Here is a 22615-nt window from a genome sequence, read left to right on the forward strand (position 1 = left end):
AATCCAAACTCCTTCCATGTTCCCCCAGCCCCACACTGCCAGCCAAGCTCCCCACCACTGCCAGCTCTCCAAACCCAAGTCTTCTCATCATCGGAACACTAATTGCATATATTTTATGTTGGATTTGTGGCTCCCCTCCCCTCTCTAGGTGATTTATCAGGCTAAGATTAAATGCAAGTAGAAAATTTCATTTTCCCAATGATTCATTGAAAATCTGTTCTATTAATCCAGTGCACCATAGGGCGGCTTTGCGTGCTATATTTGCATCCTACACACGCAGTCGCAGTATCAGTTCAAAGGCACCGTCCTGTCCCCTGAAGAGCCATGATTTCAACATTGTCATGGTGTAGGAATGCATTTACTGCACCACCAAACCCCATGTGATCATCATCATTTTAATACTCCAGCTCAGGCTGCAACGCTGCACCCCGGCAGCATAGTCATGGTGTGCAGCAGCAGGGAAACACACACTAATGCTTCTCAGATCACATCAAAGCCCAAAAGGCTGTGGCTAGATAATGCCTTACATCCAGCTACCTTCCAACACCGAAGAAAGGAAAATAAATACAATTATTACTGGGGTCTGACCCAGATGGGAGCAGAGGGTGAAGCACAAGCTTGGCTGTCATCACAAAAGAATGCAACAGATTGGGAGGAGTTTGTCACTGTCTGGGACACCATCCCCACCTGACTTGCAGGCACACCAAGCCCCCACCCCCAGGTGCTGCAGGTGCATCAGTCGTGCTGAAAGTGCCATGAAATTGGCTTGCCCTCCTCTTGGAGGACAGACAGGAGAAGAGAAAGTCCTGCTGGCTTCTCCTTTGACCCTTGTGTTCCTTCCACTTTCCCTCCTCCTCTGCCTCCTGCATGTTCTCTTTGGGGCTGGTGCAGGCTGTAGCATTGGCAAAACTCCCCCGTCTCCATGCCAAGGGCAGCACTGGGGTGGCACAGGCACTTGCCTGCAGCCCTTGTGCCCAAGCACAGACCCAGCAGCATCTTGTGGGGCCTGTGTCTGCCCATGGAAGGGGGTTAGAACCAGATGATCTTTAATGTCCCTCCCAATCCAAAATCCCAAACCATTCTGTGATTCTACCACAACCCAAAGCAGCACAAGGACATCTGCCCCAGGGCCTGAGCCCAGCCCCTGCACTGCCCTCAGCCCCCAGTGCCCAGGGGTCAGGCTGTACTTTGGCTGGTACAATACAACCATTTATCAGAGGTACAATGTGGTGATACCATACATGTACATATGATTATACAACACTCCATACACACACACACACACACATACTGTTATGCTATATATATTTATACTTGTATACCATAGTAGCTCTTCCTACAGAAGACTATCAAAATCCTATTATTGCTTTGCATTAAGCTTAAACCCTAGTCTGATGTTCCCTATGAGGCCTTTAACAGGTCATACTGCACAGCCTTGGTAAGCAATTTTTCTTTTCATTTTCTCACTGTTTAAGAAGAAAAAAAAAGGAAAGAAAAAACCCAATCCATCTTTTCTAAACTTAAATGCAAATTTAAGTGAATGGGTAGTTTTCAAGATAAAAAAAAAACCATAAAAGCTCTTTTAAAAAATTTTTTGGTAATCAATAAAAAACTGTCATGCAGAGAAGATGAAACAACATAATTTTAGTATTCCTATATACATTAAGGTATGAAACTAGATACCTGCTATTGCTGTTTACAGCTAAAACAGAACTACAAATCACTGTATGGGGAAAAAAGGCAACAAGACTCAAACAAATCTGACTAGAGCAATAAAATCTATCCTATGTTATAAATGTGTAGAAGAGTATACATTATTTTATTCTGGAAAGAGATTCCTAATTACTTTTTTCTTTCTGTAATAATACCACCCTCTAGTGGCATTTTTTCTGCTTTACTGAAGCAGATGTGGTTTAACATATCAATCACATGCATTAAGAAATGGTACAAAAATTGCAAATAGGAATCTGTTGACCTGCACTGAATTTCAAGCCCATATTCTGCAGTCTCTGAATCTCTGCAGCTTTGGAAAATGTTGTATCTGGCTCAATTCAAACATAACTTATAAGTGCTCAAGAAAATGCTACCATGAAAAGCATAAAATAATAAAGTACCTTTAATGCAGATTTGCAGAATAACATTCCAGATAGATAAATTCTTCCGTGTTTGGTGAGCAAATTACACTCTGAAGTATAAGCCTTATCATTTCAATATATTATTATCTTAGCCTCCTGAAGATATTTTCCCTTGACAGCTTTAAAGGTAGATGTAGCAAGATCTTGTGACTGTTCCATCTCTTGACTTGCACTTCCTTTTTGAACATACTAAAAATTCATCAGTAAGGTGGCAGTGGGGTTTTTAAACCGTTCTCTGGCAATTTCAGATAGAAACAACTAGAATGAGCCATTCCTTACTTAGAATCCATTATTTTAACAAATCAGTCCTAACCAGAGGTGAGCCTGAGGCACCCACAGCATATTTAGATATTGAGAGCCTTACATTTTCTGAGATAAAGATTTGGGATATCATTTCAGTCTAGAGGGATAGCAAGAAAAATTAGATAGTGCCACAGATCCCACTAGGCTGGAGCAAGATTTATACCCATTTATTTTTATACTTGATAGAGAATAACATACAACTTCAGAAATTTGCCTCCTGCTTTTCTTGCTGCAAGGTACAGTCAGGTCAGCCAGCTTGAGGTAACTCTTATGCTGGGAAAATTCAGCATACAAAATTTTGAAGTCCTCCAACCAAAGCCAGTCTGAGCACAAAGTGTAAGTTCATAGTGGAGATGGCTGATTGGCTACATTCCACTGACTTCGCAGGCAAAACTGTAGATAAATTGCGTAGGAGGGTGAGGTGGAGACTTGATTCACTGCACTCATTCTCTGCTTCTGTAAGAATAAATGTGGATCAGGTTTTTCCCAAAAAGCTATTATCTAATGACACTTGAAAGTAATTTGCTCTTGCTCTTTGCAGACAGGGATGAGAAAGGAAAGGCAGCTTTTATTTGGCTTACACATCTTGCTTTCAGCAGAGCTCCAGGCACTTTACTCAGAGACGAGCTCTACATCTAGAATGGGACTTAATCTGTTAACTTTTCAAAACAGTTTGCGCAGATTTGCATCATGGGATTAAAAGCAGAAAGCGAAACCTGTTAGTGCTCACAATCTCTCACCCCATCCCTCTGACAAGTACTGGCATCCCTCAGACTGAGGACAGGAGCCAGCTGTACTGCTAGAGGCAAAAGCAGCCTCAGCTTTCCCACTACAAGTCTAATGCAGAGCCCTCACATGAATGGTATTATAACCCAAGTTTTCACTCTTTAAGTGCTGTCTTCCTAGAGTTTTACCTCTAGGTGATATGGAGGTCTCAGGCAGTCATGGCAGTCTTTGGTGAAGCATCACTCCCAATTCCTGGAGAAACAGCCCCAGCAACAGTACTGGAAGAACCTGTAGCTTCAGGCTGCAGCAGCCACCACTGATCCTGCTGAAAGCAGGGTGACCCTTTGGCCACTGTTCACAGCGATGGCTGTGAACCAGTCCTGAGCTGCACCCACCCAGAAAGCAGATGAGCTTCTCCTCTTTAGACAATTGAACCTCTCCTCCCCCATTTGCCAAGAGAATCATCCAGGGCCAGGGAGAGGAAGCTTATACCTCACCTGAGAAAGCAGAGGAAATACCTGGAGGCTCTGCTGAACATCTGAGTGACCACATGGAAGAGGGAGAGGTTGACTTGGATTCCCCTTGTCAAAGCCTATGTTGATATTGGGTATGACATTTTACTAAACAAATGTTTAAGAGACCATCAGGCTATTTCATACAATTCCATCTGCCTGGATTCCTTGAGAGAACTAACTCCAAGGCAAAATCAAAGGCTGGGAATTTACTTTAATAAGGACACCCCCAGCCTAACCTCAGCATCTCTCACTGGCCCTCGTTTCACCAAACATCACATCATCCTTCCCACAGGAACCTTACAATTCTTGGTTCAAAGTTGTGCATCCCAATACAGGACCATAGTGACGTTGGCTCCTTATGGCTTTGATCTGAGGAATTCAACTTGTACGCATTAAAAAGCCTCTCAATACCTTTACAGCAAATTATGCATACATTGGAACCAAAAACTTAGTGCCACTAAATATCTTATCTTATCAGCAGTGAGCTGCACAAACGAAGCACAGCATTTCACTGCTCTGAAGCCTCAGATGTTAGCTTGTAGCATTGTAGCAGTATATTACAGCTAGTAACAGGATACCACAATGCTTGTCTTAATCATCTGTCCAAAACCAGCTGCTTTGCTGATACCTAAAGACAGAACACCACCCTACTAGCAAGAGTATAGTTAATTTAAAGTAGTCACATAAAACAAGCAGCTGCAACTACAGGTGGGGTCTAACACAGCTTCTCCAGCACATAAAATTTATATGGATTCCCATGAAATTAGGCCAGCAATGCAGAGAGGCCAACAAAAATCTTCTGCTCACAGTCCATCTGCAATGCAGCCCTTCCATGACTCTTTTCTCCCTGCCTTTCCCAGAGCTGTCATCTGCCCAAGCCTTTCTTGTAGTGACTTGTCTCCCTTTCTCTTAAATTTTGCTCTTCTTGCCACTGCCTTGTGCAGCTGGGGCACAGCCAGGTGCCAGCTGCAAGGTGGAGAACTCTGTTACCCTACCACAAAGCCAGCGGTTGCCAACACCAGGTTGAAACTTAAGAGAGAACTGTACTACTGAAACAGGCAAACTCCCCCAGAAAAACTCCATAGCAATGATCAAAATAAGTCAGACCATGTGTTGAGTGCATGCATGCACCAGAGAAGGAAAGAAGCAGTTCCTGGAGAAAATTATTGAGTACTTAAAGCAATTTCAGTTCAAAAACCTGTTACCTCTATCCTCCAAAAAAGACTTCATGTTTAAATGTGTCCTTTGCTAGCATGAAATCAGAGTGCAGTTCCATCTTGCATTTGACCTGTATATTGTTTTTGCCAGTTCTCCAAAGTTCTACTTTGTCAGCATTCTCATTTCCAGAGCCTCTTCTGCTTTTCCCAATAAACAGCTCCTACTTTCCCACAGTTGCAGCCCATGGCTGGCTTACACCTTTGGGAGTCTGAAAACAGGACTTCTGGAGCAAACAGGGCAGAAACACCAAACTTTTCAGCCAAATAAGTCAGCTTAGTGTCTTCACTTCTGGAAGCAACCACAGAGCTCACCAGAAGCCCAGGATCGGTCATGCTGTGTGACATCCTATTTTCTGCAAGATGAGGGGTTGTAGGCAGTGGGCCAAAAAACAGGACTTGAGGAATGAAGTATAACACACTACTGATTTTCTCAGGAAAAGCTTGTTTATGTGAAGACTGGGACCCAGTGCAGTCAAAGGCAGCAGCAGGTTGAAGCACATACACAAAGAAGCCTCAGAAAAATGATGTCGAAGAACCACTACTAGAATGATCTTTGAGACAAATGTCTCAAAAGGCTCATATATGAAGAAGAGTGGACCAGAGCAGCGATTAACTGTGTGAGTGCCATAAAATTACTTTATGCTATAGTGGAAATATTTTTTTAAAAAGTGGATTAGATTAACACTAGGTGTCTGGGTGTTAGCATTTAAACAGATACCAGGAGCTTCCATTACTTTTAGATCATTAAAGCCTGAATATTATATGTATTTTGCCTATGTTGCAGTCTTTCACAGCACAATACAAAATATATTTGTTTCCAGTCCCTGGACTGTCTTTATGCAAATGGAGAAGGAATAAAAGAATGTCTTATTCAAGAAAAAAACTGAATACCACACGCAAAAGAAAACAGCTAACAAGACATAAATATAAAATATATCAGACTTCTTAGAATACATTTGCTGTCAAAATCACATTTGCAGGCAAAGGATACTAAATTAAATATTCCTCCAGTATCCTTATGGACTCGAGCAAGTGATGAGGTACATGAAATTTGCTACAAGCTTCAACACTGCTATTCTAAGCAATCTGAATGGCACTGGGAATATCAAATCTCAGTACTTGCTTTAAAAATGTTTAAATATATCTGGAAGCAATGGCTTTCAGTATGCTATCATAGATATCTTTACACCTTGCATTTACAGCAGTCCTTTATACATGACTTTCAAAGTACATTAGCCCATTTAATCTTAGCTAAATTTGTGTAGAGGAAAAGCTGGCAGATGGGGTATCCCCCAGTTCAGCAAAAGTCTATTTGTTTTCCAGTTCTTATAGTAAAGACACTGATCAATCTTTCCAGTATTGGAGTTAGTAATGAATGCATTTTTTTCCAGTTACTGAGTTTCTGGTCACCTTTACTTACTCCACAGATATGTTCTCCCCCTTGCTTAATTATGCAGGTTTTTATTTCTGGCCTAGCCAGTTTTACATCATAGATACAGAATCACAGAATGGTTGGGGCTGACAGGGATCTTAAAGACCATCTGCATTCAAGCCCCTGCCATGGCTGAAGACACATTCCACTAGACCAGGTTGCTCCAAGCGCCATCCAACCTAGCCAGGGATGGAGCAACCACAGCTTCTCTGCCAGCCTGTTCCAATGTCTCACCATGCTCGTAGCAAAAGGATTTCTTCCACATATCTAATCTTCCAGTTTGAACCCAACAGTTTCCCCATCACCTCATTTGTAATTTAAAACATCAACTCCATAAAGCATCAAACAAGAAACTGTGCCGTGAGTGTTCACGGATCTGACAAAACTATAAATATTCATTCATTCCACATGCTCACACTCCCCACATTTTGTTTTGGGTCACAGCACACCTCAACTCTGCAAAACTGTTTCATATTGATTCTGTCACCTCTCTCTTCAGCTTCACCTGTCTTCATCCCAGCCACTTCCTATGGCCTGAGTTTTCTGCTCCCCATGTTATATTAATTTAAGGCTGAGATCTTGCAAGGAGAGCCACAGGGACAGGACAGCCACAGGACTCAGAGACAGCCCCACAAGTTTCTCCAGCACCCAATTCTTTCTACCCTTTGCCTGGAAATCTCTCCCATTCCCTCCATTCACACACCACAAGAGTAACGGTTATGGCTCCCTTTGGTTCTTCATCAACTGAAATATTCAGAAATTCTTACCTACAAGCCACAAGGCTCCTGTGATTGCTTCCCCAAGATCCTCTGAAGAAAAAACTGCAGCAAACCACCTCCTCCTGCACAAAAACATCACCCAGTATACCTTCCCTTCTGAGACACCATTTGCCAAGAACAATGACAGGAGTGTGATGTGAGCTACCAAGTCTGCTGAACAGTCACCTCCTTTTCCTCTCCCCATAAAAACGACTGGGAACAGCCTCTAGACATTTCAGAAGCTGGTAAAAGCTGCTAGTCTGTTTCAAAGGGCAGCAGATTTCCTTTCCACCTCTTCCAACTCAGAAATGAACGTGTCTGTACCACACACAGTTTCTTCCCCCAGTTTTCTCTCTCCTTTCCCTCAGATATTATGACAGTGAAGTACTGTGCAGGCAGACAGATTTTGTACAACACTTTATTTATACTGCTGAAGGCTGGGAATCAGTTCTGGTGACAGTTTCTTTTGTGTTATTCAGGCTGAGGAAGTCAAAACTACATGGTATTACAAGGTCACTGTCCCACAGAGGGAAGCACACAAACTCTCCGAGTACTGTCATTTGCAACTTTGTCCTGTTAAAATGCAATTCAAGCTGCAAAGGGTAACACTCTTACAAAAACCAGGTGCTCCCCAGCTGCTGGTATATTTGCAACCCCTGCTATTTTCCAGTGGCAAAGAGTAGACTGGGCTTTTTCAAGTGGCGCTGCACTCAGACCAAGACTTCGGGTAAAAGGCAGTACCACAGATATTCAAAACAGGCTGCATACAGTTAGAGAAAGCACAGAAGGTTCCACTGGGCACAGAGCAGAAAGTCAGAGCTTGTATTTCAAGAACAGAATGGGCTTATGTGATTGTAAAAAGTCAGCATTTGCAGAGAGGCAAGACAAGTTACCACAACCTTCTGTGGGAGAGAAAGGGAATCATTAAAAGACACATTAGCAAAAGTATCTTTTATAGTTCAATCTTAACAGAAGCTAACATTCTGACTTAAACTCCCTTTTAAAACCAACCTGATGATCCTATTATACATTACACAGTGTCAACTAATGTCCTCACATTACTGCACTTATATATACATCAGTTCTCCTGAACCCCCATCAAAGTGCGTGCAGAACTGCATAGCTAACAGTCAGAAGAATCCTGCAATGTAAGGCTAGAGGCACAGCCAAATTGACCCCTTTCTTGTATTTGGAAACCCTCATTTCCAAATTAAAGCACTTTCAAGGTAATTAGAAAACATACTTATTCCAACCCTGCAGCCTAGAAGTGGTGAAAGAATGAGGTAAAAGTACTGCATAGGCTATATATATAAATCCAAATCCCCAAAGTGTTTTGGCTTAATTATGTAATTATTTAAAATTGAACAGAGAGAAAAAATAGTTATAAAAACTTGAAAACAATCTAAGTTGCCACTAACAGCTTATTAGACGATAAATTATTTCCAAAGGGTATTTTCTACCACCTCTTTTTTCTTTTTTAAGTTAGCCAGACAAAAAGCACAAACTGAAAAGAACCTTGGTGCTTTTTTCCATGGAGCTGTTCCTTCTAGAACACCTGCTCAAATTTAGCTTGTCTGCTTCAGTCAGCCTGAGCCAGGACTGGGCCCACACTGCCACAGCACTCCAGAGAACACCAGCCTTCCAGGCCATGCTGCAGCTTTTCTTGCCCCAGCCCAAGTCCTGGAGCAGTGACCAAGCTTTATGACACAGGGCCTTTAGAACAGATTCCCAGTGCTTAACAGAGTGTCAGAAACCTCAGTTATCATTTTAAACAATTTGGAAACAAAATTATAATTAACAATAGTAAGTTTTCTGATTCTCATATTTTTATTTAAAATGTGTCTTTGCAGGTTCACTTTTTTAATATTCCCTTGCATCAGTGTTTATTTCCCAGAAATCATTCCTGTCAGGCAATGCAGTTTTCTGAAAAGATAGTAAAAGATAGTATCTTCCATCCTCACCACACTTTCAATAAACTCTGTAGAAGACAGTCAATGATCAGACTATGATAAAGTGCATATATTCCTTTCTGATAGAGGCAACAAAACTGTGGACTAAAAAAATAAATCATATTGGAAATTGAAAACCACATCAAAAAAACCCCACAGTTGCCCTTTACCACCCCACAGTTAAGTTGCCCCACTGAGTACTGCCCAAAAATACTTTTCAAGTGTCTGTTAGCTTAAAAAAAAAAAAAAAAAAAAAGAACTTATAACATTTTAAAAAATGGTTCCTTTTCAATTAGACTCTGAGAATCACAAATTTATGTAACTTTGAAAGCTAGAGCTCCTTCAAGGCTAGCATAGCGCCTTGACAACTTTAAGTAGTTTGTACTTCACCCTTTGGATCCAGGTTTCAAGCTTGCAAAAGCTTTGGAGTTCTTAAGGGAATGTGAAATTTCATTGAGAAAAGAAATAAAATGATAGTCCCTTTCTGACTTCTTGGACTCAAAAATAACTACAATGGTGAAGTGAGGTTCGGGGCGGGTCAGAAAGTAGGTGCTTTGGACTTTGTCATCGTAGAAGTGAACAACCTTCTCCAAACTGTTGAGGTCAGAGGTTCTATCAGTCATAATCATGATCACATTGGGCCAGTGCATAACCGGCCTGTCACTGGGCAGAGACACCACTGCAGGATACTGATCCACTCCTTTGGGGGCTTCCCTGTATGAATGGGGATGATGATAACCATGTCCCTGAAAACTCTCTGATCCACGATTGTCAAAAATTAAGGAAACATTGACAGCATCATACTTCCGGATGAAGCTGGAAATTTTCCCAAAGTAATCAGGATTTGTTTTAGCAGTCAAAGTTTTCATTTCAGATGCTGTTGTCTGTCGACTAAGGGCCTCATGAAAGTAAAAGCTAAACTTGGCAAGGAGAATGTTTTTGAGCTTCATCAGCCACAGGAAGAGGTGTGGAGGTTGCACAGCCTTCTGAGACTGCCCTCCAAACAGGTGCTTCTTGGTCTCCCGCTGTTTCTCAAAAATTTGGCCCCAAGTCTGTAGCTTTGTGTGAGCACTGTGCAAATTGACCAGGGATGGAAGGAACTTCCACTCTGAGATCTGAGCCTGAGCCTTTAAGAGGTGTGCAAGCACATCTACCTCCAGCTGGAAACTGCTTTCAAGAGGACTGAGGATTGGATGATGAAATCTAGAAAACATAACATTAGTCAAGACATGAGAACTGCTGTACACAATGGTGAAACAGTCAGATACTATCTGCCAGTTAAGAGACAAAAGATCAAACATCAAAGCAGAGCAAAGTGTAAATCAAAAAATAATACTCTTAAAGAACAGCTCCTTTTACATAATTATGGTAACTATTTCCATGAACAAACAGCTCTTCACATCTGACAAAAAAAACACCTGTCAGACATTTATCAAAACAAGGGAGTTATATATCATCAGTTCAAGAAAAATTGCAGTTTATCTTAATCTGTGTACTACTACAACACCATTTCTTTTTAAATTCAGGTGATCTTGTTCCAATTTAAAATATCTTCTGGCAGTAATATATGTATTGATGACTCTGGAGCATCAGTAAGACTTCAAGTTAAATCAAAGGAATTCTGTTATAAATCTGTTGTTCACATAGGGAAGCTATGAGGAAGCCAAGCTGAGCTTGGTTTTGCTTTTTGGAACCATAATTAACTCCTTCTCTTCTCACTTTTTTCCCTGACATTTAGAAAAAATACAGATGCAGTCTACCTGTCTTCCCATGATATTCAAATTGTTTGTAATTTATAACATCAGCAATAACATACTTAATTGAAACAGTGAAAAACTGTAATGTAAAATATGTAACTTTAGAAAGAAGTGGCCTTTTTAGTAAATGTGGTCCCTCACTGGCATTTAGGATTCAAAGAGGTCTCTAATAAAGAAAAATGAACAGTTCAAAGACAAGACTTGATGAGGTTTCCATTTAAGTAAAGACAGATTTATATTCTCACTTCAGAAAAATATCTTGCGTCTTGTTATTGGTTTAAAACAATAAAATTTATACAGAATTTTCCCAACTTTTAAAACTAAAGCAATGTCATTATTCCTGTCAGCTTCTAGGACACAATAAATACAACCTGTTTTGAAAATAGTTGGGTTCAAGATCAAAACACTTCATTTTGTTGTAGACCAGAAAAGAGAATGAAAATGTCAAGCTTTTCATCCCCTCTCCACTACTTTTCCTTTGGCTTGTGAGAAATATCTATTTTATAACTGATCTGTAAGCAGTGATCAGTGATCTCTGTAAGGTCTTTTTTTTTTTTGGAAGCCAAAATTTGTATCTTGCAAAGATTTGTTATTAAGATGCAAATTTATTTGAAGAAAATAAAATGAAGAGCATCATAAACCAGCTGATGCACCACGTCAGGCAAACTAGCCCGGCTGGGTGATCAGGCACCTGCACACAGCACATGTCAGCAACCCTCAGGCTGCCCTGCTATAGCAGATATATATATAACCACTTTGGTGGGCTGAGAAGTCCAGAGCATATTTGCATTTCTTTGAACAAACAAGAGTCAACAAAAAATTTCTAACAGTCAACATTAAATCTCTCCAATGGTTTTGGTATTCACCAGAAAAACAGTTCTGTTGCTCTGTATTTTAAGAGGGAACAGAAAGCATTGTGCAACATTATTTGTTGCAGTCCCATCAAATGACACACAGCACAGTGATTTAAATACATTTGCAGTCAGATAAATAAAGTTTTCTTCCATCTTGGAATCAACTTAAAAATCCTTATTAAGGCAGCACTGCCAAAATCTCCTGGATTAGCATTCTAATGTACAGCTTCCTGCTTCTACTTTGCTTCATGGCTTTCCTAATGTTGCACTGTCCAGCAGGATTTGCTGAACTGTTTCTACTGAAAAATACACAGCTCAGCCACAGCTGAGAAGCTTGATATGGTTACAGAAAAAACTGATGGGTTATGCAGTAAGTGTAACTGCTGTAACTGAGTTTTATAATGTAGAAACATCTCACTGAGCTCTGTATCATGTAAAACAGACAAGTTTTTACAGTATTTCATAAGCCAGAGTGTCAAAAATTTAAAAACACATTGGAAATTTGATTTTTTCCTCCTAATCATTCCTAAAGCAGAGGGATATTAGTTTTTTTTGCAGACTGTGAAGAAGCCACATTTTCCTTTTATTTCCTTCCAGAGATCATACATTCATGTACATATTACACAATGCTGACTAGATAAAAAACATTAAGCATTTAAAAATTTTTACATCAAAATAGGTGTTATAGTTACTTATTCATTTTATACTAAGCTTTTAAAGGATCTTGCTTCTGATGCTGATTTAAGATCTCACCCAACCAACAGTTAAAAACTTCAAGAGAAGTTACTTCTCCACATGTATTCAAGAGAAAAAGGAAAACGCTGAATACTGCCTGTGCACAAGTCAGCAATACGTAGTAATAAAATAATAACAAAATAGCTTTAAACTATTCAAGAATTAATGATATTTCAGATACAAACAATATGTGTAGTTAACTGTCAATTCTGCTGTTCCTCTACAGCTACCAGCTATTTCCTCTATGTTATCTGCCTGGCTATTTTCACACGTAAAGGAAAGAAACCAAGGCCAGAACCTATCTAAAAAAAACAAATGTCCGGTCTGGCCTTAGCACAGCTGACTGAAATAATGGCACACATCCTCAACTACAAGTGAGGAATATATTGACAGAGGGAAGAGGCTGGGTAAGGATGAGTTTATTTGATCTTTCACCCGTAAAGCAGAAATGCCTAGCAGCCAGTACATATCAACATAGCACACTCCAGAAACTGATCTGAGCTACAAAGAAACTAAAAGGAAGGACTAAAGGAATATATGACTATACCCACTTTTTTCAGAAATATTCTGCATGTCACTAGGAAGGAGCTGCAACTATTTAATTAGTTCTGACAGCATCTTAAATTGTCTCCATCATAAAGATTGTTTGTTAACCCAAAGCAAGATCATCAATATTTTTTACAGGGAGACATAACTTATTTTTTTTAGGTGTTATAATATATATAGTTATATAATACATATTATATAAACATATTATATAACATATAATGCCTTAGAAGTACAAATGTACCCATGAAATTTATTTAAATAGCATAGTAAAACATTTCATATCAGGTATCATCTTCAATCACTTCATCAAAGTAAGAATTTCAGTTCTCAGATTTTTAACAGTGCTGTTGATTCAGCACATGCTCAGAACAGAAGGCAGTTGTTAGTGTACAAGAGATATCAACTTAAAAAAAAACAAAACAAAACAAAAAAAAAAAAAAAAAACCAAAACTGCCAATAACAAAAACACCCAAAACCCTAAACTTCCTTTCCTTTACCCCTTGAAGTTACCACATCACTACAAAGATCATATAGACTAGTTCTGACTTTTGAACTGCAAAATTGCATAGCAATTTGCCAAAGGCATCCCTAAAAAAATATGGGAATCAGCTGCAATGCTTCAATCTGGAATATCAGAAAGCAGCACTGAATTATTTTCATTTTTCCTAGGTGAACACTATAAAAATCATGACTGAAAAAAGTAAGACCTATGAATATTCTCTCCAAAAGTCTTCTTAGACACTATTTCACTAACAATGATTTAAAGAAATTCAACCACATCTGACAGTTAACTTCCTACAATGGCTACCTTTTTTGGTTTGAAATGAAGAGGTAGAATTTGTGTGTTGACAAGCATTCAAAAATTCTCTTCTAAACTGCCACCACTTTCAAGGCATATGTTATATGTGAAGTACCCAACCTACCCACATTTAGAAAAATCCCAGGATTTTTGTAACAGGAACTATGAAAATTTAACTTCAAGAAACCATACTGGAAAGGACCAAAGTCTCAGAGGTACTCCTCCTACTGGCTTCAAGACCTCTGGAGAAAAGTGGTAACAAAACACCATAGAGCCCTCTCAGCTAGGCCAGATAGTTGTGGTGTAGCTTTTAGATCTAAGCAGACATATATTCTTAAGAAGTATTTGCGTTATTTATGTCACCTTTACTGAAGTCTATATGAAATTAAGGCTTGTTTCTTCTCCCCTACCAAGAAAAAAGTTCAGGAAGCCTTGCATCTTATAGAAGGAAAATCACTCTTCCTTTCTCCTGAAAATGAACATGCTGAGCATTAATTAAGGCATAAGGAGGAAAGCTCACAGTATGCCATGAGCAGACTCCCTTTGTTATTTTTCTTCTTTGGAAGAAATCTCATGCATCTGATGCTGCTGGCCAGCACAGACTTCACACATGAATTCGTGAAGAGCTATGCTGCTCAGCAGTCAAAAGACAATGAAGTCTTTAGGTTTGCTTTGAACTTCAATATCAGGAATTACAGATCACATGTCTGAGTATGTACTGCCAGCAAAGAAGCACTGACCTTGAACTGTATTTCTTTAAGATGGATTCCAAAATGTTTACCAGTTCCTCAGAGTTAATGAACTTTTGGGTGCTGAGCGTGTACATTTTTTCATAGAAGTCAGCAATTTCCATCCGAGCCTGAACAAAAAAACAGAGCTGTTCAGACAGGTGAGAAAGCAGCTCTTCCAAGTGAGGAGCTGTTCCTCCTAGTGCATTGTGACCCGTCGCCACCACCTTCTTCAGCTCATTATGCAGAGATGTGTAGATGGTTCGGATGGAGTCCTTTCGGCTGAAGAATGACTGACCACCTGTTCAGATAAATATGGAGGTATTACCAAAATCCTGGGACAGCAAAGATAGACAGCAACACTGGAAAATTCTTGTAATTACAGATCTAGTTGTTTGTAAGTATTGTTTAATTACAGTACTTCTTTTAACAAAAAATCAAAATTCAGTATTTTATTTTGCACGTAACTGAATTAGAGCATATGCTCAGAAGCACTTTATGTAATTTCAAGCAAGCTACGCTTGTTCCACTTCATGTCTCAGCATTCAATGGCTGCTGCAAACAGTAACTCCTTCACAGCTGCCTCAGTTATGACATGACTTTTAAGAAACCTAGGGTTCAGTTAAATTTGCTACTATGATACATAACCTGGAAATACTGTTATCTATGGAAGTCAGAAGAATTAAATCATCATAACTTGAGTGATTTAATTTTAATATTTTAATAGCTTCCACTCCTATTAATAACTCTAGATGTTTTCCAGAGAACTCCCTTAACAATTCCTCATCAATCATGAAACACACAAATTCACTAAGCAACCTTTAAATGGGAACCATGTGACATCTGTGCATACAAATCAAATGTTTCTAGTCCCTATACAATCTAAATATAAACCAGAATTCAAAAGAAAAATAATCACACTTTATCCCAGTGAGACCACAGTGCAAGTTAATCCATAACTAAAACGTGAAGGGTGGGAGGGAGAACAAGAAGTCATCTGTGCTCCTTTCTACCTGCTCAACACTATGAGGAATTTAAAAAAGAAGAGAAGAGAGGACTAAAGGGTCAAAGTAAAAGATATTTAACTTTGACATTACAAAAAGACTGTAGAAATGTACTAGCCTTATTTCATAGTTTCTATTTACAGAAGACTTAATGTGCCATTCTGGCAGTCAACAGCTGCAGCAGAGCAAAGACCACAGAGACTGAGTCTGAATCTTTTGAAGATTCCAAATTTAGGTGCTGCTTTGAAACCGCTTATAAATTTTGCAATACTGTATATCTCTTTCCACATTCATTTTCCACATATAATGTTCAAATGTGACCATTGACATTTGAGGTAGAAAGGTAGAGAATTGGCTACCATAGTGAAACAGCTCCCATTATAATACAGGAGTAACCCCCCAGCCATGGGCAGGAGGAAGAATCATCTATTGCAGTTGTTCATAAAGCAAATAAATAAAAAAAACTTTGCCCCTTCTGTTGTCACCTTTATCCTTTCTGCAAGCACAAAGTTCACTCTTTAAAGTCAGCCTTATAGACAGAGTTTTGGCTGTAAAGATCTTATAATAGTTCCAAGTCATCACTTAAATAACAAAGCTGAATTTTCTTGATGGTTTAATGCACTATACATCAGACTTGTATCCTTTGATCCATTTTCCATACCCATTTGCACTTCAAAAAGAAAATAAGCAGCTTTGCCCAGAGGGTAGCATCATGAAAGCACATCCTGTGCCAGTTTAGAATTTTTCTATTCATGTGCTGATAAAATACAAAGTAGCTGCTATCATGGCCAAAGCTTCCTGACATTCTGCAGTATCTGGGGGTAATAACCTCTAGGATGCTATCTATCTCCAGCCCCGAGTACTTACACATATATACCGCTAATACAAGGCGAAAAAGCTTTAACGCTTTGGTCACCCCAGTAAGGTCATCTTTGCCTATAGCTCAGCCAGAGCATCTCAACACAGAAACACCTCTGGCTAACTCTTGGGAAGGGCGGGTAGGTACCCTGCCTGCCGGGGAAGAGATGCATCGACTGGCACAACAGCCAGTGTGCCACCTGCACAGCACGTGTCCTCTCGTCCGTTCTTTAAAAGCAGCACTAATGGTTTCTCAGCGGGCACACGGACGCTCACTAACCCAGCACTTGCTTTTCAGACCCACACTTAGGCACCCGCCCAGGCAGGGTCCCCAGGGAGCGAGCACGGGCTGCCAGGCGCCCTCCCCGCGGCACGGGCGGGAGAGGCGGTCCCTCCCTCCCCGGAGCGGTACCTAGCTTCTGTCCCAGGAAGGTCATGCTGTGATAGGCCTTCTCGGCCGCCGCCAGGTGCGCCAGCCCGGCCAGCAGCGCCAGCCAGCTGGACCCCGCGCTCTTGTTGGCCTCCCGCTCCTTCTCCACATTGTCCTTGGCCTTGTCGTAGGAGAAGATGCCCAGGTGGGAGAAGAAGGTCTCCAGCACGGCCTGCTCCACCGGCACCGGCGCTCCCAGCGGGATCGACTCCCCCATCCCGCCCGGCGCCTCCGCGGCTGGCGCCACTTCCGGGTCCGCCGCCCGCCCGCCCGCGCGAGGGATCACGTGACCGGCGGAGCGGGGGAGCGGCCGGCGCGGAGTCACGTGAGGGGCTGGGGCTCGCGCGGCTGGAGGGCGGGGCGGCGGGAGCGCGCGGGAGCGCCGGGTGCCGGGTCCGCGCGCGCGCGCTGCGCGAGCCTGTGCGCGGGCCCTGCTGGGCGCGCGGCCCCGCCCTGCTGCGCGCGTAAGGCGAAACCCGCTTCCCCCTAAATTGTACTTTCAGTTGTACAGTTCTAAACCTCAGGGTCCTGCGGAAGCCCTTAGTTCCGCCTCTTTCACTCCCATAGGACTCTCCAGCTACTTTGGGTTTAGTTTCTCCCTCCATTGCGACTGGGGAGATTGTGGATTGCCCACATTAATCCTATTTCCTTCAGCTCTGGTTTCAGTCAGAAAAACTGCCTGAACTGATTCTCCGTGCAGGCGATGAGGAGCACACGGCTGAGTCACGGGCGGGGAGCTGTGGCCATGCTGACCGGTCCCAGTTCTGCAGAGTAGCTACCCGCCCTTGTGCTGACAGACAGCACCTCTCCAGACTGAGTAGCAGCTCTCCAGTCAACCCAGAAAGGACACATTCCCAGTTTCCCCTCTGAACAGTATTTCCCTACACTTTTAATAGCACCTGCAGCCGTTTTTAAGCTGATATCTGGACAAAACACAGCATCAGTTCTTTGACACTTGTATGACCAGTGTACTAATTTAAGTAGCTGACTGCCTTTTGTTCAGGAAACACCATCACTGAAAATGGGCATCAGATTCAACCACCACCCTTAGGTATGAAGAAGCCTTTTAAATAAATCTCAGCTACAGTGTCTGCAAGCTTCTTACTGTGAACAAAGTAGCCTAAGGATTCAGGTTTGGATATAGAAATTGTCATAATTTTCACTCATTGGTCTAATATAAAAGGATAAATCTGCCAAGACCTTCATCACTTTTCTAGGCACAGGCACCTCTGTACGCATCCTTGAGCTTTGATTCGGAGTAGCATGTAACATCCCTAAAAAAAGTTCCAATTAAAACTAGAATTTTGGCTTCAAATGCTTACAATTTGAAGAAGCTTAACTGAAGTTATGAGGTCTTTATTCTTACAGCTAAGTCTACGTTCTGCATGCACCAGAAGCTGCCTTCTCCCTGAAATCAACTATTCACTTAGTGTGCCAAAGGGACAAAATGGATGTAGGATTTTACAGCTGCTTGACAACGTATGTCTCTGACCTGGAACGTTGGTATTAAAATTTGATTTATTGATGGGATATTTCAGTAATTTATGTCAGCACCTGAAACACCTGTTCAAGGCAATCACAGCTGTGACTAGTAGGCTGCCAATGGTTTACAGAAAATAAAAGAGTAGGAAGGGGAACACCTAGATAACCAGGACACAGTCTCCAAAAGACAACTGGGAGCAAAAGGTTCCAATAAGACCTTTATTGCAACACAGAGTTGACAACATGTTTTTGTATTTAATAGAAAGTATTTGGTCTCTTGGTGGTGAAGCGTGGTTTGTGCTGGCGACGCAGAACTCTGTGTGGCAGCGGGAACTTGATTTTAGAATCCTGCAAGAAAAATGTTTCTATGTTAATTGAAGTATCAGATGAACAACAGAAAATAGTTTGGAATAAACAACCAAGCTGTATGCAGTGACTAACCTATGCTTAGAGAAGTAATCCATCCACAACCTAATATACACATCACAGAACTTAACAAATTAATAATTTTGCAATTTTTTTCAAAGTAATGCCAGTCAGAGGCATGTTTTCTGTACTATAACATGTATTTGCTTTATTTTGACTTTCTTCCAGCAGAAGTCTTGATCATAACATATCATAATCATGAACACATGCACCCAAGTTTGGTTCCTGCCCTGTATCTGGCTGCAAAGCAAATCTGTACCACACAAGAGATCCCCTCTTCCAATCCATCGTTAGATCAGGACCCACCAGCCACTGCAGTGTGGGTTCACTTACATGAAACTGCTTGACTGCTGGTCTGCGGCACTTGCTGGCAGCAATTTCCTCAACCTTCATGATCTGGATAGAGTGAGCACGGGCACGATGACGGGCTCCCATATCACGGTCTAGAAAAACAGAACTCATTAAAAATTAATTTTATGACATTTTCAGGTAAAAAAATCTTACAGCCCTTTGTTCAAGAAATGTTCATAATGCCATCTACAACTTTTAAAATTTCTAATCAGTTGTAATTGAAATCACTGTTTCTATTAGGCAAAGTGATGGCACAAATATCACAAAACCAGCAATCAGCAGCAAACTCTTTCTCTAAGTGCAAACTCCAAGTACACTCCACAACAAGAAGAGCCATCTTACTCTTGTCCTATTTCAAGAAGGTACAAATGGAAACGAGTAATATACCTAGGACTACTTGCAGGAGTTTTTTCTCTCTTGCAGGAGAAAAAAATCCTGTGATTCAGAATCAACACTGAAATATTACTGGAAAGACACATGAACTTCAAAACACTTTCCCTTACAAAAGGAAGCTACAAGAAAAAGTAGGACCTGGGGATATCTTTACTTTTATTGAAATTGATGAGCAATAGAACCATGAATTGATGTTCATCCCACATAATCAGGCTTTTTCAATAGGAAGAAGTGTCTGTACTCAGTCTACCTGAAAATTCTTCTACTCAGCAGTGCAAATGACTGGCCTCAAATCACACCCATAGTCAGATCGTAGTTCAAAAAGGTATGCCAGTTAAAATACTACTGTGTTTCCCATGTAGATCTAACAAATCTATTAAAACTTACCTGCCACAACTATTCTTGAATATAAAAGTACCAGTCATTGTATCATAAAAAGTAAGGCTTCTGGGTCTCTTAGGCAACCCTTCAGTATGTTCATTAAACAGGGATTATTGAATGTTAATGTAAAACCTTAAATTTCACTTTCAACAGCACTTCAGCTTTTGAAAGGCGACAAGATACATTTAATATTTGCACACATGACAAGAATATCATTATTAAGAACAATATTCTTTGGGTTTTTATGTGCAATCTGTAGAGTTTAATCTGTAACATTTACTTTGGAGCAAAGTACCAACAGCATCGGCTATACAAGTGGTCTATCCCTTAAGTAGTTCACAAAACAATCTGAAATCAGGACCACCATCACTTCTCCCTGAAACGAGGCAACGAGGTCTTGGAGTAATTGGGGGTTTTCCCCTGTTTTTTTGGTTTGTTTTTTTTTTTTTTTTTCTTTTTTTACTTGCTCAATAAAGAACAACACTCATTACTAGAATTGCAGAAAGGCACACCAAAACGAAGTATTGGTGTGTATTTTCCAGTCAGAGAAACTGTATAAAGAGAGGTAACAAGTCACCTACCACACGTGTAACATATATATATACATGGAATAGCTGGAAACCCCCTCCTTTAATTTTCCAGTGTTTCAGTTATTTTACCATGGATTAATTCAGCATGCTTTAGGCCCAATTTGAGATTTAATCTTTTGCTTGCATACTGGTTTTACTATTTTACATCTCAAACAGTTACATATACTTACAGCACTGAGTGACAGCACCTGCAGTGGTCAAATCTCTGTACTCCCTGTACATGTTGTGGGTTCCACTACGAGAATCGTAGCGCAACCAAATACCAAAATTTTTTACCCGCAGAGGGGACTTCTCATACACCTGGAATTACACAAGAACATGGAAGTGGTTAGAGATTATGTACTATCACCAGTTTACAATTTTAAGAATAAATATTTCAGAGCTCTAACGAAACCCCTGTTTTGTTAAAAACAACTCTTTGCTCTCTTTCCCCTTACCAAAATAGCTGGATATGTCTTGGTAATTCGGAGTAGAAACCTTTAGTAGTTCAATGAAAAATACAAGATTTCAACTCTAAAGAGTGTTCTCAAAGTATCAAGGTAGAAGAGCATAAGCATACAAACATCCACTTTCCCAGAGCTATGAATGTGCAAATGCCTCCTAAAAGGTGTATTGTACAATGAACCTAAGTTTAAGGTTCAACACATGGCTCATCATTTTCAAGCAATAAGTAAATTTGTATTTACAGAACATATACCACTACTTTTGAAAACCAAACTTGTCACTCCTTTTCACAGCAACCAAAAGACAAATGATTTCATCATCACACTCTGTAACTGTGATTCCTGTAAAATCCCTGCACATACACCTCCTAGAATTCCATAAGAACCTCTCACGCATTTAGGTTTTTAATCCTTTACCTGTCCACAGTACACAATCTCGCCAGAAGACTTCTTCATCTTCTTCAGCTGAGAGACGAAGTACCAGAATCGGGACTTGGCGACGACATGGTTCGGAGCGAAGATCCGCATGCGGTACAGAGGAGGGGTCGTGCATTTCGGCGTGGGCAAGCAGCGCCCGACCACCTTGTACTCCCGCAGCTGGAGGGACAAGAAAAACAGGCGGACCGCAGAGTGAGTGAGCCGCGGAGCCACCACCGCCCCGAACCCTTCGAGGCAGCTCCTCAAAGGAACAACCCGACAAGAGGAGCTCAATCCATTGGTGGAGAGAGGCCCTTGCGCCGGGCGGGTCGATATTTCCGCGGATCTCCCCGCGGTACCGCACGCCCATCTGGGTCCGCACCTCGCGGGAGCGGCGTCGCCGCCATATTGGCCGCTCGCCGCCCCACGGGCCAGGCGGCGCCGTTCGGGCACGCCCGGGCTACTCTCGAGCGCTACAACCCGCCACCGCCACCCTCCCGACGGCCACCTCGGCCACACTCCCGGCGCCGGCTGCGCCCGCCAGGCCCCGGTCCGTACTCACGGTGCCCGACGCCTTCATGGCGCTCCACCGCCGCCGCTCTCGGGAAAGGAAAGGGACGGGCAACGTGCGCCGCCGCTGACGTCACCGCCCGGTCCCGCCCCCCGCAGCCCGCGCGGCGATTGGCTGGGAGCAGAGCGCCATTGGAGCAGGCAGCTGTCAGTCTGCGCGCGGCCCTGGCTTCCGGGCGGGCGGCGCCGCGTGGCCCGGCCCGACTCGCGCGCCCTCTGTCGTTCGCTGCCGGCAGCGCGGCCCCAGCCCCCGGCGCCCGTCAGCAGGGCCTGCATGGTCCCCATGGAAGATAGGCCGGGCCGGGCGTGACTCCGTCTGCCGGGCGTCCCGCTGGCGTTAGGCGTGAAGGACGCGGCAGGGAAGCTCCAGGCGGAAGCACCGAAATCCCCTCGGGGCGGTAGCTAGGAGCGTAGGGCTATCGGGGAACCTCTCTCACTCCTCATCCGAGGTCACTGGCTGCCGGGAGGGTGCCCCCGGAGATCGCCCCCACGCACTCAGTTCCATGGGATGTCTCTTGCGGCTCGTTCCCCCGTGCACTGTGAGCGGGCAGTGGCTCTGCTGGCAGGACAAACAAATTTCTCGCGTGCTTTAGGCACCTCACGCCCTTTGGGAGCTGCTGTAGCAACGGGACAGGAGTAGGTTTTGCCTTGGAAGACACTGTACCAGCAGCGCGGCTGGGCCGGGTTTGTACTGCCGCAGCTCGCGTTTCGGTGGGTTTCCAGCCTGGCCGAACGGCCGTGCGGTGATGCCAAGCCCGTACATCGTGCTGTGTTGCAGAGCCCTGCGGGCCGGAGCCCAGTGCCACACGTGCA

General features: G+C 42.3%; 2 protein-coding genes and 1 non-coding gene across 4 annotated transcripts; all 3 read right to left on the minus strand.

Annotated features, from left to right (window-relative positions):
- Nucleotides 1-7490: 7490 nt before the first annotated feature.
- Nucleotides 7491-17042, minus strand: KICS2 (KICSTOR subunit 2). Of its 2 annotated transcripts, XM_030258901.4 has the most exons (4): nt 16732-17041; nt 14685-14758; nt 14470-14606; nt 7491-10238 (listed from the first exon to the last, which is right to left on the minus strand). In XM_030258901.4, the coding sequence occupies exons 1-4, from the start codon at nt 16964-16966 to the stop codon at nt 9422-9424; spliced, it is 1263 nt and encodes a 420-aa protein (XP_030114761.1). In that variant the 5' UTR covers nt 16967-17041; the 3' UTR covers nt 7491-9421. The 2 variants fall into 2 exon arrangements, with proteins under 2 accessions (XP_030114761.1, XP_030114756.1); XM_030258896.4 differs by having other exon boundaries at nt 14470-14758; nt 16732-17042.
- Nucleotides 17043-18436: 1394 nt separating this feature from the next.
- On the minus strand, nt 18437-21946 carry RPL18A (ribosomal protein L18a). Its single transcript, XM_002187560.6, has 5 exons — nt 21795-21946; nt 21233-21412; nt 20543-20672; nt 18991-19100; nt 18437-18579 (listed from the first exon to the last, which is right to left on the minus strand). Exons 1-5 carry the CDS (start codon nt 21810-21812, stop codon nt 18487-18489), a joined length of 531 nt encoding a protein of 176 aa, XP_002187596.1. The 5' UTR covers nt 21813-21946; the 3' UTR covers nt 18437-18486.
- Nucleotides 19904-20035, minus strand: LOC115493544 (small nucleolar RNA SNORA68). The gene has a single exon (XR_003958403.2). It is a non-coding gene; the product is annotated as a small nucleolar RNA SNORA68 (small nucleolar RNA).
- Nucleotides 21947-22615: the final 669 nt, after the last annotated feature.

The sequence above is a fragment of the Taeniopygia guttata genome, chromosome 1A, assembly GCF_048771995.1.
Source record: "Taeniopygia guttata chromosome 1A, bTaeGut7.mat, whole genome shotgun sequence".
In the NCBI taxonomy this organism is placed as follows: Eukaryota; Metazoa; Chordata; class Aves; order Passeriformes; family Estrildidae; genus Taeniopygia; species Taeniopygia guttata.